Below are 17659 nucleotides of genomic sequence, written 5' to 3' on the forward strand. Positions count from 1 at the left end.
GTCCCGGGTGCCGCTTGTAGCCCGGGATCGCCGGTATTCGCAGGCACGGTCCGATCACCGTGCCCGCTAATACAGTAATCAGAAGCAGCTGTCAAACATGACAGCTGCATCCGATTACCGGATACAGCATTTCCCTGGTGTCTAGTGGCGGAGATTGCTCCTCCGGGATGTTGTCCCAGAGGAGCGATCTCCCTGTCTGATGCCGGCCGGGGAATCGTCCAAGATGGCGCCGTCCCCGGCTTGGCACTCGTTTGTATTCGGCTGCAGCAGCCAAAAGCAAACGAGTGCCGATCTCATTGATCTTTGCTGTATATCTATACAGCAAAGATCTCAATGAGAGATCAAAGTGTATATACTAGAAGTCCCCGAGGGGGGCTTCTAGTATATGTGTAAAAAAAAAAAAAAAAAAAAGTGTTGTCATTAGTAAAAAGCCCCCTCCCCCAATAAAAGTCTGAATCACCCCCCTTTTCCCAGGTTATAAATAAAAGTAAACAAATAAATAAATAAACATCGCGTTCGCCGTGTGCGTAATCGCCCGAACTATCAATTAATCACATTCCTGATCTCGCACGGTAAACGGCGTCAGCGCAAAAAAATCCCAAAGTGCAAAATTGCGCATTTTTGGTCACATCCAATCCAGAAAATTTTTTATAAAAAGCGATCAAAAAGTCGTATATGCGCAATCAAGGTATCGATAGAAAGTAAACATCATGGCGCAAAAAATGACACCTCATACAGCCCCATAGACCAAAGAATAAAAGCGCTATAAGCCTGGGAATAGAGCGATTTTAAGGAACATATAGTTGTTAACAATGGTTTGAATTTTTTACAGGCCATCAGATACAATATAAGTTATACATGTTACATATCGTTTTAATCGTAACGACTTGAGGAACATGCATAACAAGTCAGTTTTACCCCAGGCCGAATGGCGTAAAAACACATTCCCCCCAAATAAAAGAAATGCGTTGTTTTTTTTTTCAATTTCACCACACTTTGAATTTTTTTCTGGTTTCATAGTATACTTTATGCAAAAATTCAGCCTGTCATTGCAAAATACAATTAGTGACGCAAAAAATAAGGGCTCATGTGGGTCTGTAGGTGTAAAAATGCAAGTGCTATGGCCTTTTAAGCACAAGGAGGAAAAAACGAAATCGCAAAAACGAAAATTAGCCTGGTCCTGAAGGGGTTAAACAAACAAAAAACAAAGACATAGATTTGCCTCCTGGGCACCTTAGAACAAATCTAATTAACACACTGACACTTTATACCCGGGCAGCGCTGGGTACATTTTCTAGTTAGTAATATTTGCTGATATAGTGGATGTTATTTAGTGACCATATACTGCACAGGTGTCACACTGCAGCCCTCCAGCTGTTACCATCATGATGGGAGTTGTAGTTGTGCAACAGCTGGAGGGCAGTGAGTTTGATTCCTTTGGTATATTGGTATTATTCGTTATGTTGTGATGATGGTAGAGGTCATGTTTAGAGATGGAAAAAGGAGGATACCACCAGAAAATGCCTGGAAAACTTGAATACAGCCATAGCTGTATTGATCTTTTCTAGGCAGTATCCTCCCTCTGCACGAAGCCGGCAGCCTGATTGAGATGAGCACAGATCAATTTTCTTTGTACGCAGCAAAACGAATCTGCTTCACTCATCTCTTGTCATGGTGTTGAAGAGTTATCTGTTACTTGTATACTGCTATTATTGGTAGTATCAGTCTCTATATCTGACACTGGGGTGTATAATATGCTGTGTATTACATGAATAGAAAAAGTAACACCCAAACCCATAGATTTTAAAATACAACTACCAGCATGCCCTGACAACTATAGACCTTCAGGAACTGCTGAAAGTTGTAGCTTTCGACCCAACAAGATTACATGGTATATGGGGACCTTTAGTAGTATCTGTGCTGCAGTGACATTTTATCATAAAATTTCCCCCGTATGGTAAAAAGGCCTGTGTGGTTTGAAATGCCAGGGCCGATTTTCAGTCCCAGTCCGGCCCTGGGCACTACCTAAGTGTTCACCAGAGCATGCTGCAAATCAACCATTTTATTAACCTTAAAATGGCCTCAAAGCAAATCTGTGCAACTATCTTCTTTATTGAAGAATGGGTTGTTGTTTTTATGTCATAAGGACATCTAAGAAATGTTGGTAAGTGAGGTGAGGATGCCAAGTCCCCTGTTAAATGCTGAGAGGTCCCGAGTTGAGTGCTATGCTCTTTGTCTCCAGAATGAGTGATATTTGGACTCTACAGACGTTATATGCATATGTACACTGCTTGCCCCACTCTCTCAAACAGAGCTGACGAATTAAGAAGACCTCTAACCCTTTTGTCTTAGTGATATGTGGGGGGCTCAGCTCTCAGAATTCCACCAATCAAAACTTCTGAAATTGCTATGACATTTGAAAAGATATAAATTTTTATTCAAAGGGGTATTCAACCCTAAATCTTTTTAACACTATTTAATGGCCCATGATAGCTTAACATATTCGTCAAAGCAAGTTATTATGTGTTCTGAGTAGTTTTGGTGCTTTTTTTTAAAGACTCCCCCCTCCCTCTACATGCGAAAAATAAGCTCTTTCTTCCTGGCCCCCTTTATCCATGACGGGATCAACAGTCCTCCCGCTCTTTAGTGGGCCAAATGAAGGATTATAACCCTAACCTCTGAAGAGAGGGAGGACACCTGACCCACTGACATCACCTTCAGTGCAATCCAGTGTGAGGCATCTTCTTCTCCCTCATGTGGCTCCTTCCCCTGTGTCTTTTTCCCCCTGCAGCTCCTTCCCCTGTGCAACTCCCTCCCCATGTCTTCTTTCCCCATTTGGTTTTTCCCCCTGCATCCATTTCCCCCTGCCCATAAGCACTCTGTGTGGCCTTTCAGCACAGCAGAGATGCTCCTGTTAGTTATGTAATAACCATTGGTAGTGCTTCAGTGCATGCAAAGCACCAATCTCTACCAATGTTTATTATGGTGGACCTGGTCAATTACAAGCTCACTATGTGTAGACTGTAAAAAAATAAATAAAAATAATAATAATAATAATAATAATAATAATATAATAATAATAATAATAAAGTCATTCATTGTCTACAAGTTGTTTGGGTATTGCATGAGTATTGCCAGAAGGTGTTGCATAAGTAATGCCAGGAGGTGTTGCAAGGGTAATTCCAGGAGGTGTTGCAGGAGTATTGCCAGGAGGTGTTTAAAGGCTTATAATACAAAATTTTATAATGGTTTCACAACTTACTATTGTCAGGGATTGGTCATCTCTGTCAGGGTTGCTCTCTTTCTGTTGCAGCTTCAGTTGCACAGTAAAAAAAATCCTGTGTTTACTGTGCAAGGTAGTAATGACTAGCAGTGGGCAGGAAAGAAAGCTAAGGGGGTGGATAGGCAAATGGACCAGTCAGGGAGAATCACAGCATGATAGGACATGTAATTTCTTGGCCGAAGCCATCTTGGATATAGACCCGCTTTTAAAAAATGTTGTAACTCGGGAACAATGTCAGCTAGAAATACGGTAGATGGATCAAAATACTCAAGGTGACTTGGTGAGACCAGCTAGGAGTTTTGAGAGTATAACAATTTTAACTATTGGGCAGAATACCCCTTTAAAGGGAACTCCAGGTAGAGGTTTAAAAAAATTTAACTTCTGCAGAAGCATAAAGCATCGCTGTTGTTCTGTTTTGTGTTTCTGCACTTCCTGATTTATCAGTTGTACACAGTACTACAGGTTTCAGAATGCAATTTTTTTCCTCAGCTGTTCATCACAGTCCTCCACCCTGCCTATTCCCCGCCCAAAGCTGCTGCAGAACATCTAGGCTGTGTTCACACATTGCAGTTTCATTGTGTTATTGAATTATTTGCAGTAATTTATGATTTAATTGTGGTCCCACCCAAACAGCGCGCTGTATTCTCTACCTGTAACACCACACAGCGCACTGTATTCTCTACCTGTAACACCACACAGCACGCTGTATTCTCTACCTGTAACACCACACAGCACGCTGTATTCTCTTCCTGTAACACCACACAGCACACAGTTACTACCTGTAACACCACACAGCACACTGTATTCTCTACCTGTAACACCACACAGCACGCTGTATTCTCTACCTGTAACACCACACAGCACACTGTATTCTCTACCTGTAACACCACACAGCACGCTGTATTCTCTACCTGTAACACCACACAGCACTGTATTCTCTACCTGTAACACCACACAGCACGCTGTATTCTCTACCTGTAACACCACACAGCACGCTGTATTCTCTACCTGTAACACCACACAGCATGCTGTATTCTCTACCTGTAACACCACACAGCACGCTGTATTCTCTACCTGTAACACCACACAGCACACTGTATTCTCTACCTGTAACACCACACAGCACGCTGTATTCTCTTCCTGTAACACCACACAGCACACAGTTACTACCTGTAACACCACACAGCACACTGTATTCTCTACCTGTAACACCACACAGCACGCTGTATTCTCTACCTGTAACACCACACAGCACGCTGTATTCTCTACCTGTAACGCTGATATTGGAATAAAGTAAAGAACTTTTAGATTTTTTTTTCTTTTCATTTTCACGCACATATTATGATCAAGCAACTGTTATCTTTGAAGTTGAGCCCCACAATAAGGCTCTGATCCTCTCTGCCGTTTAGCATCATTTACTTGTGTTACTACATCATTTTTGTGGATACACTGCAGTACTGCAATGACATTCCAACATGTGTGAACACAGCCCTAATTTCCCTGCACACTTCTGCACAATTAGAGAAATCAGTGCAACACCTGCTTTTGGCCATTCAGAGATGGTGAATCACTCAGGGGATTGGTGGATCCAGCCAAACCTCCTGGGACATCACGCCCTTCCCCCTGTCTGCATCATCAGCCTGATCTCAGCAAATACACACAATGTGAGACAGAGGCATGGAAGATTTGTCTCCTAAGGGGGATAGCAGAAGGAGCAGGAGACTATGTGGATTTGCACAGGGGCCATTTTTTTTTCACTTCCTGGATTTCTATCAGCTACCAGTGTGGCAGAACCGTACAGATACGGTAATACATTGTATAGACACATATATTTAACTTTTAATGTACTTATAGAAAATAATTTTTTCTTATCCGGAGTTCCCTTTTAATAATTGCCACCAATTGCAATACAAACAGTGGTTACATTTACAAAACTAGCTTTGTTTTCCAAATCTTATACATCAGTATGTATTGGAAAGGCTAATTTAAAACTACACCTAGCATTTAGTACATAAGATTGTTCAGTAATCTGCAATCTCCACACACTGTGGTTTAACAGCCATGAATCCTCTTAATATTATTATAAGTATTATAAGTATTCCTGTAATCATTTAACTTGGGCATGCTGCAAGTCATAATTCTCTAATGTGAATAATTACGGAATTATATGTTTTACTTCTAAAACATTTCAACTGGTTCTTATTTTAGGAGATGAAAATACCAGACACTTACAGAAAGCTCATTATCATAAAGAGAGTAATTGAGAACCATTTATGTTTCCATTTTGGTTTGTGTTTTAAAAAAGTAGTTTTAAGAACCATTAAATAAATATTTTATTTTATTCTCCAAATTGATGCAAAACACAAACCACAAGAATAGCTGTTTACAAGACTATTTTCAGGCAAAATCAACACTACTCAAACAACTACTCACAGCATCCTTCAAAATGTTCTTTTTGAGCTTGTTTTTTTTTTTATTTTTTTTTTTTTATTAATATATCTTTAAGCACCTACAGGGTTAATTGATAAAGATTGGAAAGTGAAGTGAACAATGCTGATGATGATGTCTGAAGATGACCAAAAAGGTTTGCGAAGCTTTAAATAACAAAGAAAGACAAGGAGACATAAGGTGGTGTTAGAATGATGGGGTATAAGGTTATTATAAATAATTAGGCTATAGATATATCCAAATAATCAGTGCAAAAGACAAAGCAGTTGAGGTGGGACTTGGCCATGAACTACTATGGTTGTGCGTTATAAAGAAACCTTATCTGTTCTAGGTGAGGAACAGAGGACTTTTGCTGTAAAAGCTTGATATAATTAGGCTGTCAATTCAGGTCATTGGACCCATGTTGGGTTGGGATATACTGCTGTAATATGTATGCATAAACATCTTAAGCTTGTGTTCAGTTCTTGACTAAAGGCCCTATTTCACAAAACGATTATCGGCCGTTTTCCGTTACCCCCTGTACTCACCCACTCGCTGCTGAGGCGTGCAATAGCGCCAGCAGCGAGTGGGGAGCAAGTGAGTGCTTACAATGCTCCTCTGATCCTCTCCGTTGCCCCGTGTAACAGGGGCTTTAGTATCTTAAATTACACTTCAACTGTTACATTTAATGGCTATATTCACATTACGTTCACATTACTTTAGTACCGTCCGGGTGATCTTTCCGGACGCGGAGCTTTCCAAGCCGCTCGCTTCACTGTGTGAACTGACAGGTCTTTCTGCGGCCGGAATTCAGTGAATTCCGGCCGCAGAAAACTGACATGTCAGTTTTTCCCGGCGCCGCATGGGATCCCGGCCGGAGCGCATACGATGTGTGTACGCTCCGGCCGAGATCCCATTGCAAATAAGGCTATGTTCCACCCTCAAAACTACCGCCGTAGTTCTGCGGCGAAAACATAGCCAAATACTGTACATAGTTGATAAGGATGAAAAACTTAAAAGCCCCATTTTAACCTATAACCCCACAGTGTGGACCAGAGAAGGGCAGATACCCCTCGCCACATACAGGATGGGGGGGGGGGGAGGGGAATCTTTCCAGACCCCATATGTAGCAATCAGACAAAACAATAATTGAAATAGTGTCTTTCTCTCCATACATTCAGAAACTTGTAGTATAATATTTTTTTTTTCACGAAAAGCCTCCTTGCTTCCATTGAATTTGCTCAATTAATCAACCATCACAAAATCATGTGGCAGAGAATTCATTATTCTAAATGCTATTTATAGCAGATACTTTTATTGTGCAAGGAAATATATATTTTTTTCTTTCAAAAATATACTAGGTAACACTTGGTATGTATTTATTATAAAGAAAATACACTAAATTGTTTTTGCTATAAACTTACTTTTTATTCGAGCCAGACAAAATTAAACATAAAGTCATGTGCTACTGAGCTAAGAATTTAATGTAGCATTGAATTAGGCTTCTGATTTATGAAATGAGAAATTATACATGGCCAATGTACTTATTGACTAATTTTCTAGTAATCTTTTGACCCAATAAAACTTGCCAGAGGCATTCACACAATAAACAGCATGAAATCAAATATGCCATATTGTCTGGCATCTGGTTTGTAACTCTTTTTGAAGTCTTCCTAGAAATTACAAAGAAATGTCAGCTTTGAAAGTGCCTGCATAGATAAACCTCAGAGATGATCACCTTTTGTTTGATTAAATTTGCATTTAGAATTTTCAATTATAAAATAAATATCTGTTCTGGTTCCTCCAGTTTAATATCTTTGAATACCAATCTACATTGATATGTTTCTTCTCTTTAGGTCACATAAAAAACAACCCTTCAGAGTCATTTTGATGATTTTATATCATAATTGCAATAAAGCATGAACCAGTATTTGACAGGCAAATATTTTTTAAATGCTACTTTTTTAATCTGCCTGTTTAGAGTATTTACCCAAAAATTCACACAATCCTGGATTTGCACCCACTTTGTCATTTGAGACTTTTTAAAAAGTTGCACAAACTTGTGCAGGCTTACGTCTGTTCCAGGTTAATTTGTTTGCTACTTTTTTTTTGCAACTTTTTACTTAGATGCATTTACTATGAGGCTACGTTCACACAACGTAAGAGACCAGCCGTTCCGTGACCCGGCCGGGTCAAGGAATGGCTGGTCTCTGAAAAGATCATCCCAGCCGGTACTGCAGTATCGTCCGGATGATCTTTAGGGCCGCAGAGTTTTGATGCGGGTGCATCAATGCGCGTCCGCATCAGAACTCTCCACTTCACACTATGAAGTGAGCGTCCGGAGCCGAGCGCTGACAGGGTTTTCTGCGGCCACTATTCACTGAATAGTAGCCGCAGAAAACTGACATGTCAGTTTTCTGCTGCGCTGCTAGGGATCCCGACAGGAGTGTATACTAGGTGTATACACTCCAGCCGGGATTCCCTCAGAAGGCAGCACAAAGTGAGTTCCGGGGGAATCACGGCTGCTGTAACAATGGCCGTGATTTCCATGGAAATTACGTTGTGTGAACATAGCGACTTTTCCATAAATCACACACAATATATTGCAACAAAATAAACACCAACCCACATTAGAAAAGTCTTGTGCATCAGACTTAATGTCCACCAAAAAGTCTTTCAGTCCTGACCAACATTCCATTTTTGTCAATGTACTGTACAGGTTTCATGGTTATACAGTATCTATAAAGACTGGTAAATAGTGTGTTAACCATAACAGCTCTCACTGTGGTTGTAACTCAGATTTTTTGGTTTCTACTAAAACATCAGCATCCATGAAATGGTAACACCAAATAATGTATTTAAATATATATGTCACTTAATAGTAATGGAAATCAGGTGACAAAACAGATGAAAACTTTAAAAGTAATTTTGGTCAAATCATTTCTAAAAAACAGACAGGAAAGTAGATTAATGGTCAATAAGTTTCTATTTTTATTGTGGTGATAAATTTAAAATATCTGTCAACAACATCTGTAACAAAATTTTTAACATGGATGTGTGACATATCAAAAATTGTGATTGGTCAGGGTCTAATTGTTCTTAAATGAGCCAAAAGGTGCAAGAGGTTAAGCACTCACCAAATTGCTCCCTTTAATATCTTATTCCATAAGACAAACTCCATAGACTTACAAAACTTCTCATGCATGTGAGGTGATCTAGAATATCTATCAAATGTGGAGGGGTGGGTTAGTTGGTTCAGCTGCCAGATTCCTAGAATAATTTAAAAAGGAATAATGTCCCTTATTGCCTTAAGACAAATCAAGGGTTGGATAACTGTGGCAATTTGCAGGACTAATATGCAGGACATAAAACTGATTTTTATGCAGCTGTCCTCTTCTAAAGCGAGTAGTTGACGGAACTGCTGGAAGTGCTGTACACTGCATAGCAAGAGCATTATAATGCAGCCTATGGCGCTTCAGGCAGTTATGTAGACTGCTTGTTTCAGAAAAGGACAGTGTACCTGCCAGTGTGATACTGTAGGTAAAATTTAAGGCTGGGTTCACACTACGTATATTTTAGTTAGTATTGTGGTCCTCATATTGCAACCAAAACCAGGAGTGGGTTAAAAACACAGGAAGGATCTGTTCACACAATGTTGAAATTGAGTGGATGGCCGCCATTTAATGGCAAATATTTGCTGTTATTTTAAAACAACGGCTGTTGTATTGAAATAATGGCAGTTATTTACTGTTATATGGCGGCCATCGACTCAATTTCAACATTGTGTGAACAGATCCTTTCTGTGTTTTTAATCCACTACTGGTTTTGGTTGCAATATGAGGACGACAATACTGACTGAAATATATGTAGTGTGAACCCAGTCTTAAGGAGAAGTCCGGGCAGGGACATTTTTTTTTCAAAACTGCTGGAGAGGGATTGGATGAAATAAAATAACATGCACTTACCTCTCTGGCTCCAGCGCTGGTGCCCACAGTCCGCCACCCCTGTCCCTGGTTCCTGGATGCTTTCTGGTCTGAGTGGGGAGCTGGCAGATGATGAGTCAGGCCTGCTCAACCAGTCAGCGGCAGGCAGGATATCGCAATAGCTGCTGACTGGAACGTAATATCACAAGCCCCATCTCTACACCAGGAAGCGGCTAGGGACCAGGGGACTGCTGGCACTAGTGATGGAGCTGAGGAGGTAAGTGCAGGTTATTTTTCACCCACCCCCTCCCCAGCAGTTTTGAAAAAAATTTCCCTATCCGAACTTCTCTTTAAGGGTTTTGTTGGCATGCTGTAATATTGTATTGCATTTGTATCATGATAAATAAAAATACATAAATAAGGTCAAGAAAATATTGACACATCTATTTATTACTCTATTTATTTAGATGCATATACTGTAACCTGCTATTTATTAGACTTTTAAATAGATAAAGAGAGTAATGGAGAAATTATAGAAAAAAATTATTTATGTTTACAAATATCTAACTATATTTTGTTTATTTCCCTTCATCTTTTTATGTGTTATTTAAAAATCAATAAACAATTTCACTAAAAGCTTGCTGTGTGCCCTGATCATATCCACCGGCATGTTTGAGTAATTAATAATTGATTTATCTTTGTAATTTCTACCCACAAACACGTCATTCTGCAATTATAACATGTAGCAAAATGTAGGAAGATGGCAAATAAAATGTGTCAAATGCAACAAAAGTTAACTCATTCTCAACCTTAACAATAGTAAGGAATATCTGGGACTAAAAGGGTATATTTGTATTGAATCAGTAGTGGCCTAATTATCAATATTAGTCTTACTGGCAAAACCAGAATAATGGACATAAGATCTTGCAAGAGGCAAGAGCATGGTGCAGATTCAGTAGATTGAGCACAGTCTTACATGCTAGCACTCAAAAGTTTATTCTGCATTTACAAAACCCAATGGAGTATTCTGCATGCCAGTCAATTGTACAAGAGCATACTGTATCTAAGTGACTGCCTTCTATAATGATAGTGTTGGAATTGGGAATAGGTCATACCAAGCAGGAGGCAGCTGAGAGGCCTGAATTGGAAGTGGTATACTGTAACTGAATATAATAGGCACTTAAACTTTTATGAAGAGGAAAAGCAGGCTGCTACTGACATCCTAACCACTAAGTGTCACACATCTGATATTACACCTTGTGGGATGGATTGAGCCATAAGAAGAATAACAGCCACATGAAATGTGTATAGTGGTATGCATGGTTCATTCTGAGTGTGTGTGTGTGTGTGTGTGTGTGTGTGTGGGGGGGGGGGGGGGGGGGGGATTTGGTTGCAATTTCCACATTGTTAGGATTTGTAGGGGTTCCAGAGGCTGGACTCTTACAATATGGTGGTATGTCCAAGCAGGTTTCCATGATTTTTATGAGTTGCAGTCTCAAGAGCTTTGGATGTTTCCTTTACAGTATATACGGAGCATTTTAAAGTATAAATCTTTGAAAAATGCAAGTCAAGGGCAATAGTAACTTGTCACATTAAAATTTACATACAGGTTACAAGTTCACGATGGTTGCTTTAATGCATAAACTGTAGCTTATTATAGCTGACAAAAAATTCAGATGTATCACCTGAAATATTGTTTTACTGTTGGGAATATATGAACATTTTCAACTATATATCTACTTTTTTTTTTCAAATCAATAAAACAATGTTGAAGGCAGGTATTTGCCAAAGATGGATTATATACGCTCACACAAGTCAAATCCTTCATTACATTTTTATTCAATCAATGGAACCGTTTAAAAAAAAGATAACAAGTAATGGAATATTTTTCATGTGTATCACAAATACAAATGTTTTGGGTACTTTTGAGAGATATTGGATATAATACAATACAGTAGATTCTGTAGGTTTACAGAACAAAATACACTTGATCATTTATCACATTAAGCGTAGCATATTCTAGAGACCATGCTGTTGAATGGTTCCCTGATTAGCCAAGTGATCAAAGTGACCTGGTATTAACTTCATGCTGCTTAAAGATGGTAGGATAAAGAGCAGCAACAGTGACCGCCCTGATGACTCGTGCTTCAAGGTGCTTTACAGTGTATGAACCTAGCCCTAGGGGGCATTTACACGTTATTTGATTACAGTCCATGCACAGATGAAATGCTACGTCCCGAAATGCGGAACTCCAGGCATTATGATTCATTATGATTCTGGGAGCTCCAAAACTAATATTACTGTACTGACTGGCAACAAAATGAATCATGGAGCCCGGAGTTCCTCATTCGGGTCCGTAGCATATTTTCTGGGCACGGATCATAACCATGGAACGCATGAATGCCCCCTAAGGATGAAATGTGTAGAAGCTAGATTTTGAGCAAAAGCACGCAGTTTAGGGCACCCTTTTTAGGACTGTAATCATAAACTACTGAATATCTCCTTTAACAAAAACATACCAAATATCTTACATTACCAAAACACTACAAAGTTATAATAGGAAAATCTTGATCATGATCCTTCATAATCAGGAACAACATGCATATACTGTAAAGTACTGCCTTATTTTGTTATTGGTGCCCCATGAATTCTAGCTATGCTCTTGGCTGTACATACCTTAAATATTATTTATTGAGATTAAAATACACTGCTTACAACACAAAGTGTCAACTGGTTGGCTCTTATTGCATCAATGTAAACTAAGCTATTATTTATTAATCATTTATACTATACCTGTACTTGTGAGTAGAGATGAGAGAATTTACAGTAATAACAAAGCGAATTCCTTTGTTATCCCAGAAATCTGCTACTCTGTGCTGCTCCGTGCCGCTCCTCGATGGGTGCCTGGAAAAGCTGGATCCAGTCCTAGTAAACTTCTCCCAGTTTTCCAGGACTGGATCCAACTTTTCCTAGCACCAGGAGTGGAGCGGCATGGAGCGGAATTGAGTTAAAAGGCAGCAAGCAGATTTCTTAGATAACAAAGCAATTGGCTTTGTTATTACTGTAAATTCACTCATCTCTACTTGTGAAGATTGACACACACATACACTAACAATTTTAAGGTATAAAATGCCTTCAAAATAAACTTTTTAAAGTAACAATAATAATATTGCACTAATTCCATTCTTAGAAATTGCAATTTGACTTATATTGCCAGCGGTATAACACAATTCCAATCATTACTGAATTCTAATTGTAATAAAGCATGCAGACACAAGTCAGTGCATTTTAATATTTCTTTTAGAACACTCGAAATGTTATTTTGCTAAAGTCATTATGCTTGAAGTGGTGTAATTACTTGAGCCACATAACTTCACAGGTTACTGAACCAACACCTCACATTTTCTACAAGGTGCCAGGTAATGGCTCAGTGGACAGAGATGTTTTAGTCTCCAACTTTAACATTTCATTGCATACACAGTTCTTGATTGGAAAGAATTTGTTCTGCACAAATACATGCATTTACAATACCCTTCACTTCTAAAATATGGAATTGTTGTTCAATGGGCCTTAAAATCTGACTTTAATAGATGTATCATAGGGATAAATGTATTTTAGACATTTCTTAAGGTATAAAAAACATTTTTTCATTGGTGCATTAAAACCTGAAACATAAGATATTACATGCTACATGATGGCAGATTTCAACGTATGCTTTTGTAGTTCATTTATATGTAGCTTTCGGGAATAAATAACTTGTGTCTGAAAGATAGAAGCATACCATATATTGCCAAAAATTATATTCTATGTTATAAAATGTTAGTGGTCCTTACATGACTGTTCATTTAATTTCCCCAAATCCTAAGAAAATATGCTGGGTCTTTATTTTCATTCTTTAACCTATTGTTCTGGCAGAATGCCATTATAAACTATGTCTATTATAGCCTATGTTCACACAACTTAAAAAAAAAAAAAGAGAAAAGGCGTCCGCAATTTTTACTTAAAAAGACATCCTTTATTGCCACAATGTACTTGAGTTCAATAAAATGCATTAAATTCAATGGAATCATGGACTGCGCAGAAAATGTAGCAGATGTCAAAATGATGATCATGTCAATTATTTTCAGGCATCTTTTGCAAACAGTGGACGTTTTTTTTTTTAGTTGTTCACACACAGTTTTCCTTTTTGTTCCTATGTTCACACGTCAAAAATGGAGAAAAAACATCCCATTTCGCTATTTAAAAAACGTCAGTTTTTGCAGCTATTTAACTGACTTCAATGCAATTGCATTGAAGTCAATGGGAAGACGGATGTCCTATGCACACAATGCATTGAAAAACGGACGTTTTTACCGCAGACGTCAAAGTAAGTTTTTTGCTAATAGCGGACACACACAGTTCTTCTATTGTCCAGGTTCTTTCTCCGTTTTTACTATTAAATTCAATAGATTTTTCAATTAAGCCACAACCAAAGGGCAATTAGTAACCCCAAACTAAAATAATGTGTAAACACCCGTCATTACACTAAGGGGATGCCAGGCTTCGAAAAACGTCCGTTATTTTAGACTCACAATAACGGACGTCATTTTAAACGGAGCTGAAAAAAACGTTGTGTGAACATAGCCTTTCACTGTTCTTTCACCGTTTTTAATATTAAATTCAACAGGCTTTTTAATTAATGGCTATGTTCACACTTGGTTTTATCCAAGACACTTATTTCAATGGAATCAGTGTCCGTTCTTTCTTGCAGGGGAGGCATTGCATTGAAATCAATGCAATGGCGCCTGCTGTGTTCACATATAGTTCTTTAGAATGGGCGTTAAAATAATGTACATGCCTATTTTTTCCGGATGCTTTCCACCGAACAGCGCCCGGAAATAACAACTGCTCACACAATGTAATGTGCGGCAGCAGCAACTTATTACATTAAAGTGAATGGCTAATTGATTTGCAGGCTCACCCAATGGTGCCCGCAAATGAATAGTAAAAGAGAACATTCCTGCAGCCGGTATGGAGGTAGCAGCTGCTGAAATGGCCTGAATACAGCCCGGCAGCCGGCAATTTAATGCAACGAACGCTGTCAAACCAAGTCTGAACATAGCCAAAGACACACACAAAGGCCAATTAGTCCATCTAAACTAGAATAATGTACTAACAGATGTTATTGCACCTAAACAGGCACCTAAATAGCTAAATGATGGGCGTAATTTTAAGGGTAGAGGGAAAAAAAAACATTGTGTGAACATAGCCTTAAATAAACATAATTACTGTACAAGTATATATGCAGTAAGTAAAGGATTCACATAGTTTCTTATCCAAACCAGTGCTCCATGTAAGTTATGACAACTTAAAGGGGTTATCCAGGCATTAAAAAAAAACATAGTTAGGCTATGTTCAATGAAAAATAGAGAAAAAGCGGCCATTTTTCATATTTAAAATAACGGCCATTTTTGCTGTGATTTAACTGACTGCAATGGCAATGTATTGAAGTCAATGGGAAGACGGACGTCCAATGCACACAGTGTATTGAATAACTGACGTTTTTACAGTGGACGTCAAAATAATGATCATGATCATTATTTTCAGACACCAACTGTATAAGGAAGACGATGGCACTCACCAGCTACGTTAATAAATCTGGCTTTATTTGGCAAACATGGTGCAGGGGAGTAAGAAGTCAGGCGACCGATTTCCTGGCAGAGCGCCGCTTTGTCAAGCCCCAAGGACTTGACAAAACGGCGTTCTGCCGTGAAACCGGTTGCCTTACTTCTTACTCCCCTGCACCATGTTTGCCAAATAAAGCCGGATTTATTCACGTAGCTGGTGAGTGCCATCGTCTTCCTTATACAGTTGGAGTTTGACATTTCTATTTTCTGATTGAGCATCACATGGACTCAGTTTTGTTGGTGGTCCACCAGGATTTGCTACCATTGTGGAATCACAGCGGTGCCGTTTATCTGTTTTCTTGCATCACATCAATCACATCAATGATTAAAATGACGTCTGTCTTTAAGGACAGCTACCATTTTAACATTTAAAGCAGTCCATCTATTAGTAATGACAGCTGCAAATAATGTTAATGATCATAAAGTTAAATAAGAATATCCATAATCACATTGTTAATAAACTATTCTATGAAATGTGATCTGAGCTCAAACCACAGTAGTGGTGTTTTTATAACTAAATCAAGCAATCAAGCAATATTTTACCTAATGGGAATAAAATTACTTACCACTGTAAAATTCATAACCTTCAAAATCCATATTGTCATTGCTAAGTTAACAATCATGGTAACCAACAGTAGCAACACAAAGAAGTACAAGCACCTCTTCCTCCATCCATAAATTCCAACTGGGTAAAACTGTGTGTTTTCTGTCCGTAGATTATTTTGTTGTGTGGCCAAAATGTACTGTTCTCGTGTCATCTAAAAAAAGAGAATAAACAGTAACTATAGGATGAACCATAGCATACCATAAATAAACAGAAATGTTAAGATACAGAGAACATAATATGTTAGGCTCATACACTATAAAAATAACTGCTACTTATCCTTAAAAGGCAGCCGACCAATAGGAACTGCAATCATTTCAACAGTGTGTAAACATAGCGAACTGTATTTCGATAACTATTATATTCTTCACTAATAAGTCAAAATTGTCCATTTATTTTTTATTTAATATACAATATATTCAGAAGAATGTTGACACCTCATCATCATACCTATAGGAGTTATTAGCCAATTAATTCTATAACTATTGGAATTAATGTAGGGTTGGACTCCCTTTTACAGCAGAAAAAGCCTTAAAGGAGAAGTCCGGCAAATTTTTTTATTAAATATTGTATTCTCCCCCAAAAGTAATACAATTCACCAATATACACTTATTACAGGAAATGCACATAGTTTGTTTTCTCCTGCACTTACTGCTGCATCAAGGCTTCATTTCCTGGATAAAATGGTGATGTCACGACCCGGCTCCCAGAGCTGTGCGGGCTTTGGCTGCTGGAGAGGATGATGGCATGGGGATGCTCAGTGTCCCTCCAGTGCCCTGTGTCCCTCAGTGTCCCCCTGGCATCATCCTCTCCAGCAGCCACAGCCCGCACAGCTCTGGGAGTCGGGTCGTGACATCATCATTTTATCCAGGAAGTGAAGTCTTGATGCAGTAGTAAGTGCAGGGAAAAAAACACTTTATAAGCATTTCCTGTAGTAAGTGTTTATTGGTGATTTGTATAACTTTTGTGGTGCAATACAATACTTTAATAAAATCTTTTGCCAGACTTCTCCTTTAACCTTTCCATACTCTTCCACGTAGGTTTAGGCTTTGTTTCCACTATTTAAAAATATATACAAATAACTTTCTTTGTTGCAAAACAATGGCTGTTATTAATGATTACATTGTGGAAATATAACCTTAGGCTATTTGTAATCTCACGGTTGTTATTATAAGGCTTTGTTCATATATAGTATTTTGGTCAGCTATTTTGTCAGCATTTTGATCAGTATTTGTAGCCGAAATCAGCAGTGAAAGGAAAACTGACAACTAAAAACAATAATGAAAAGATTTGCACAGTTTTGAACTCACTCCTGGTTTTGGTTGAAAAAAATACTTACCAAAATACTACCAAAACACAGCCTTGCATAGTGGCCATTTCCCCACCCCCATAAAGATGGCCGACAAACGGGCAAAAAAAGGTGGTGTGAATTTACCTTAGGCTATGTTTACACAACTTCTTGTTAGTTAAAATTATGGCTGTTGTTTTTAAAATAAAGGATAAAAAGACATTGTGTTAACATAGCCTTAGGCCATGTTCACATGGCGTAAGAGACCGGCTGTTCCGTGACCCGGTCGGGTCACAGAGCAGCCAGTCTCTGAAAAGATCATCCCGACCGGTACTGCAGTACCATCCGGATGATCTTTCGGCCCGCAGAGTTCTGATGCAGGCGCATCCGTGTGCACCCGCATCAGAACTCCCCACAGCACACAATGAAGCAAGCGGCCGGAGCAACTCACTTCATGGTGTGAACTGA

At 38.8% G+C, this 17659-nt stretch overlaps 1 protein-coding gene across 2 annotated transcripts in view; it reads right to left on the reverse strand.

The window, feature by feature from the left end:
• The window catches only part of SGCZ (sarcoglycan zeta), a 656134-nt gene that overhangs the window by 139530 nt on the left and 498945 nt on the right, over positions 1–17659 (reverse strand). For both annotated transcript variants that reach the window (XM_069976548.1, XM_069976549.1), the window contains one exon: positions 15866–16057. In XM_069976548.1, coding sequence (XP_069832649.1) covers positions 15866–16057 — 192 coding nt within the window. The remainder of the gene's footprint in view (positions 1–15865; positions 16058–17659) is intronic.

The sequence above is a fragment of the Dendropsophus ebraccatus genome, chromosome 7, assembly GCF_027789765.1.
Source record: "Dendropsophus ebraccatus isolate aDenEbr1 chromosome 7, aDenEbr1.pat, whole genome shotgun sequence".
Lineage (NCBI taxonomy): Eukaryota > Metazoa > Chordata > Amphibia > Anura > Hylidae > Dendropsophus > Dendropsophus ebraccatus.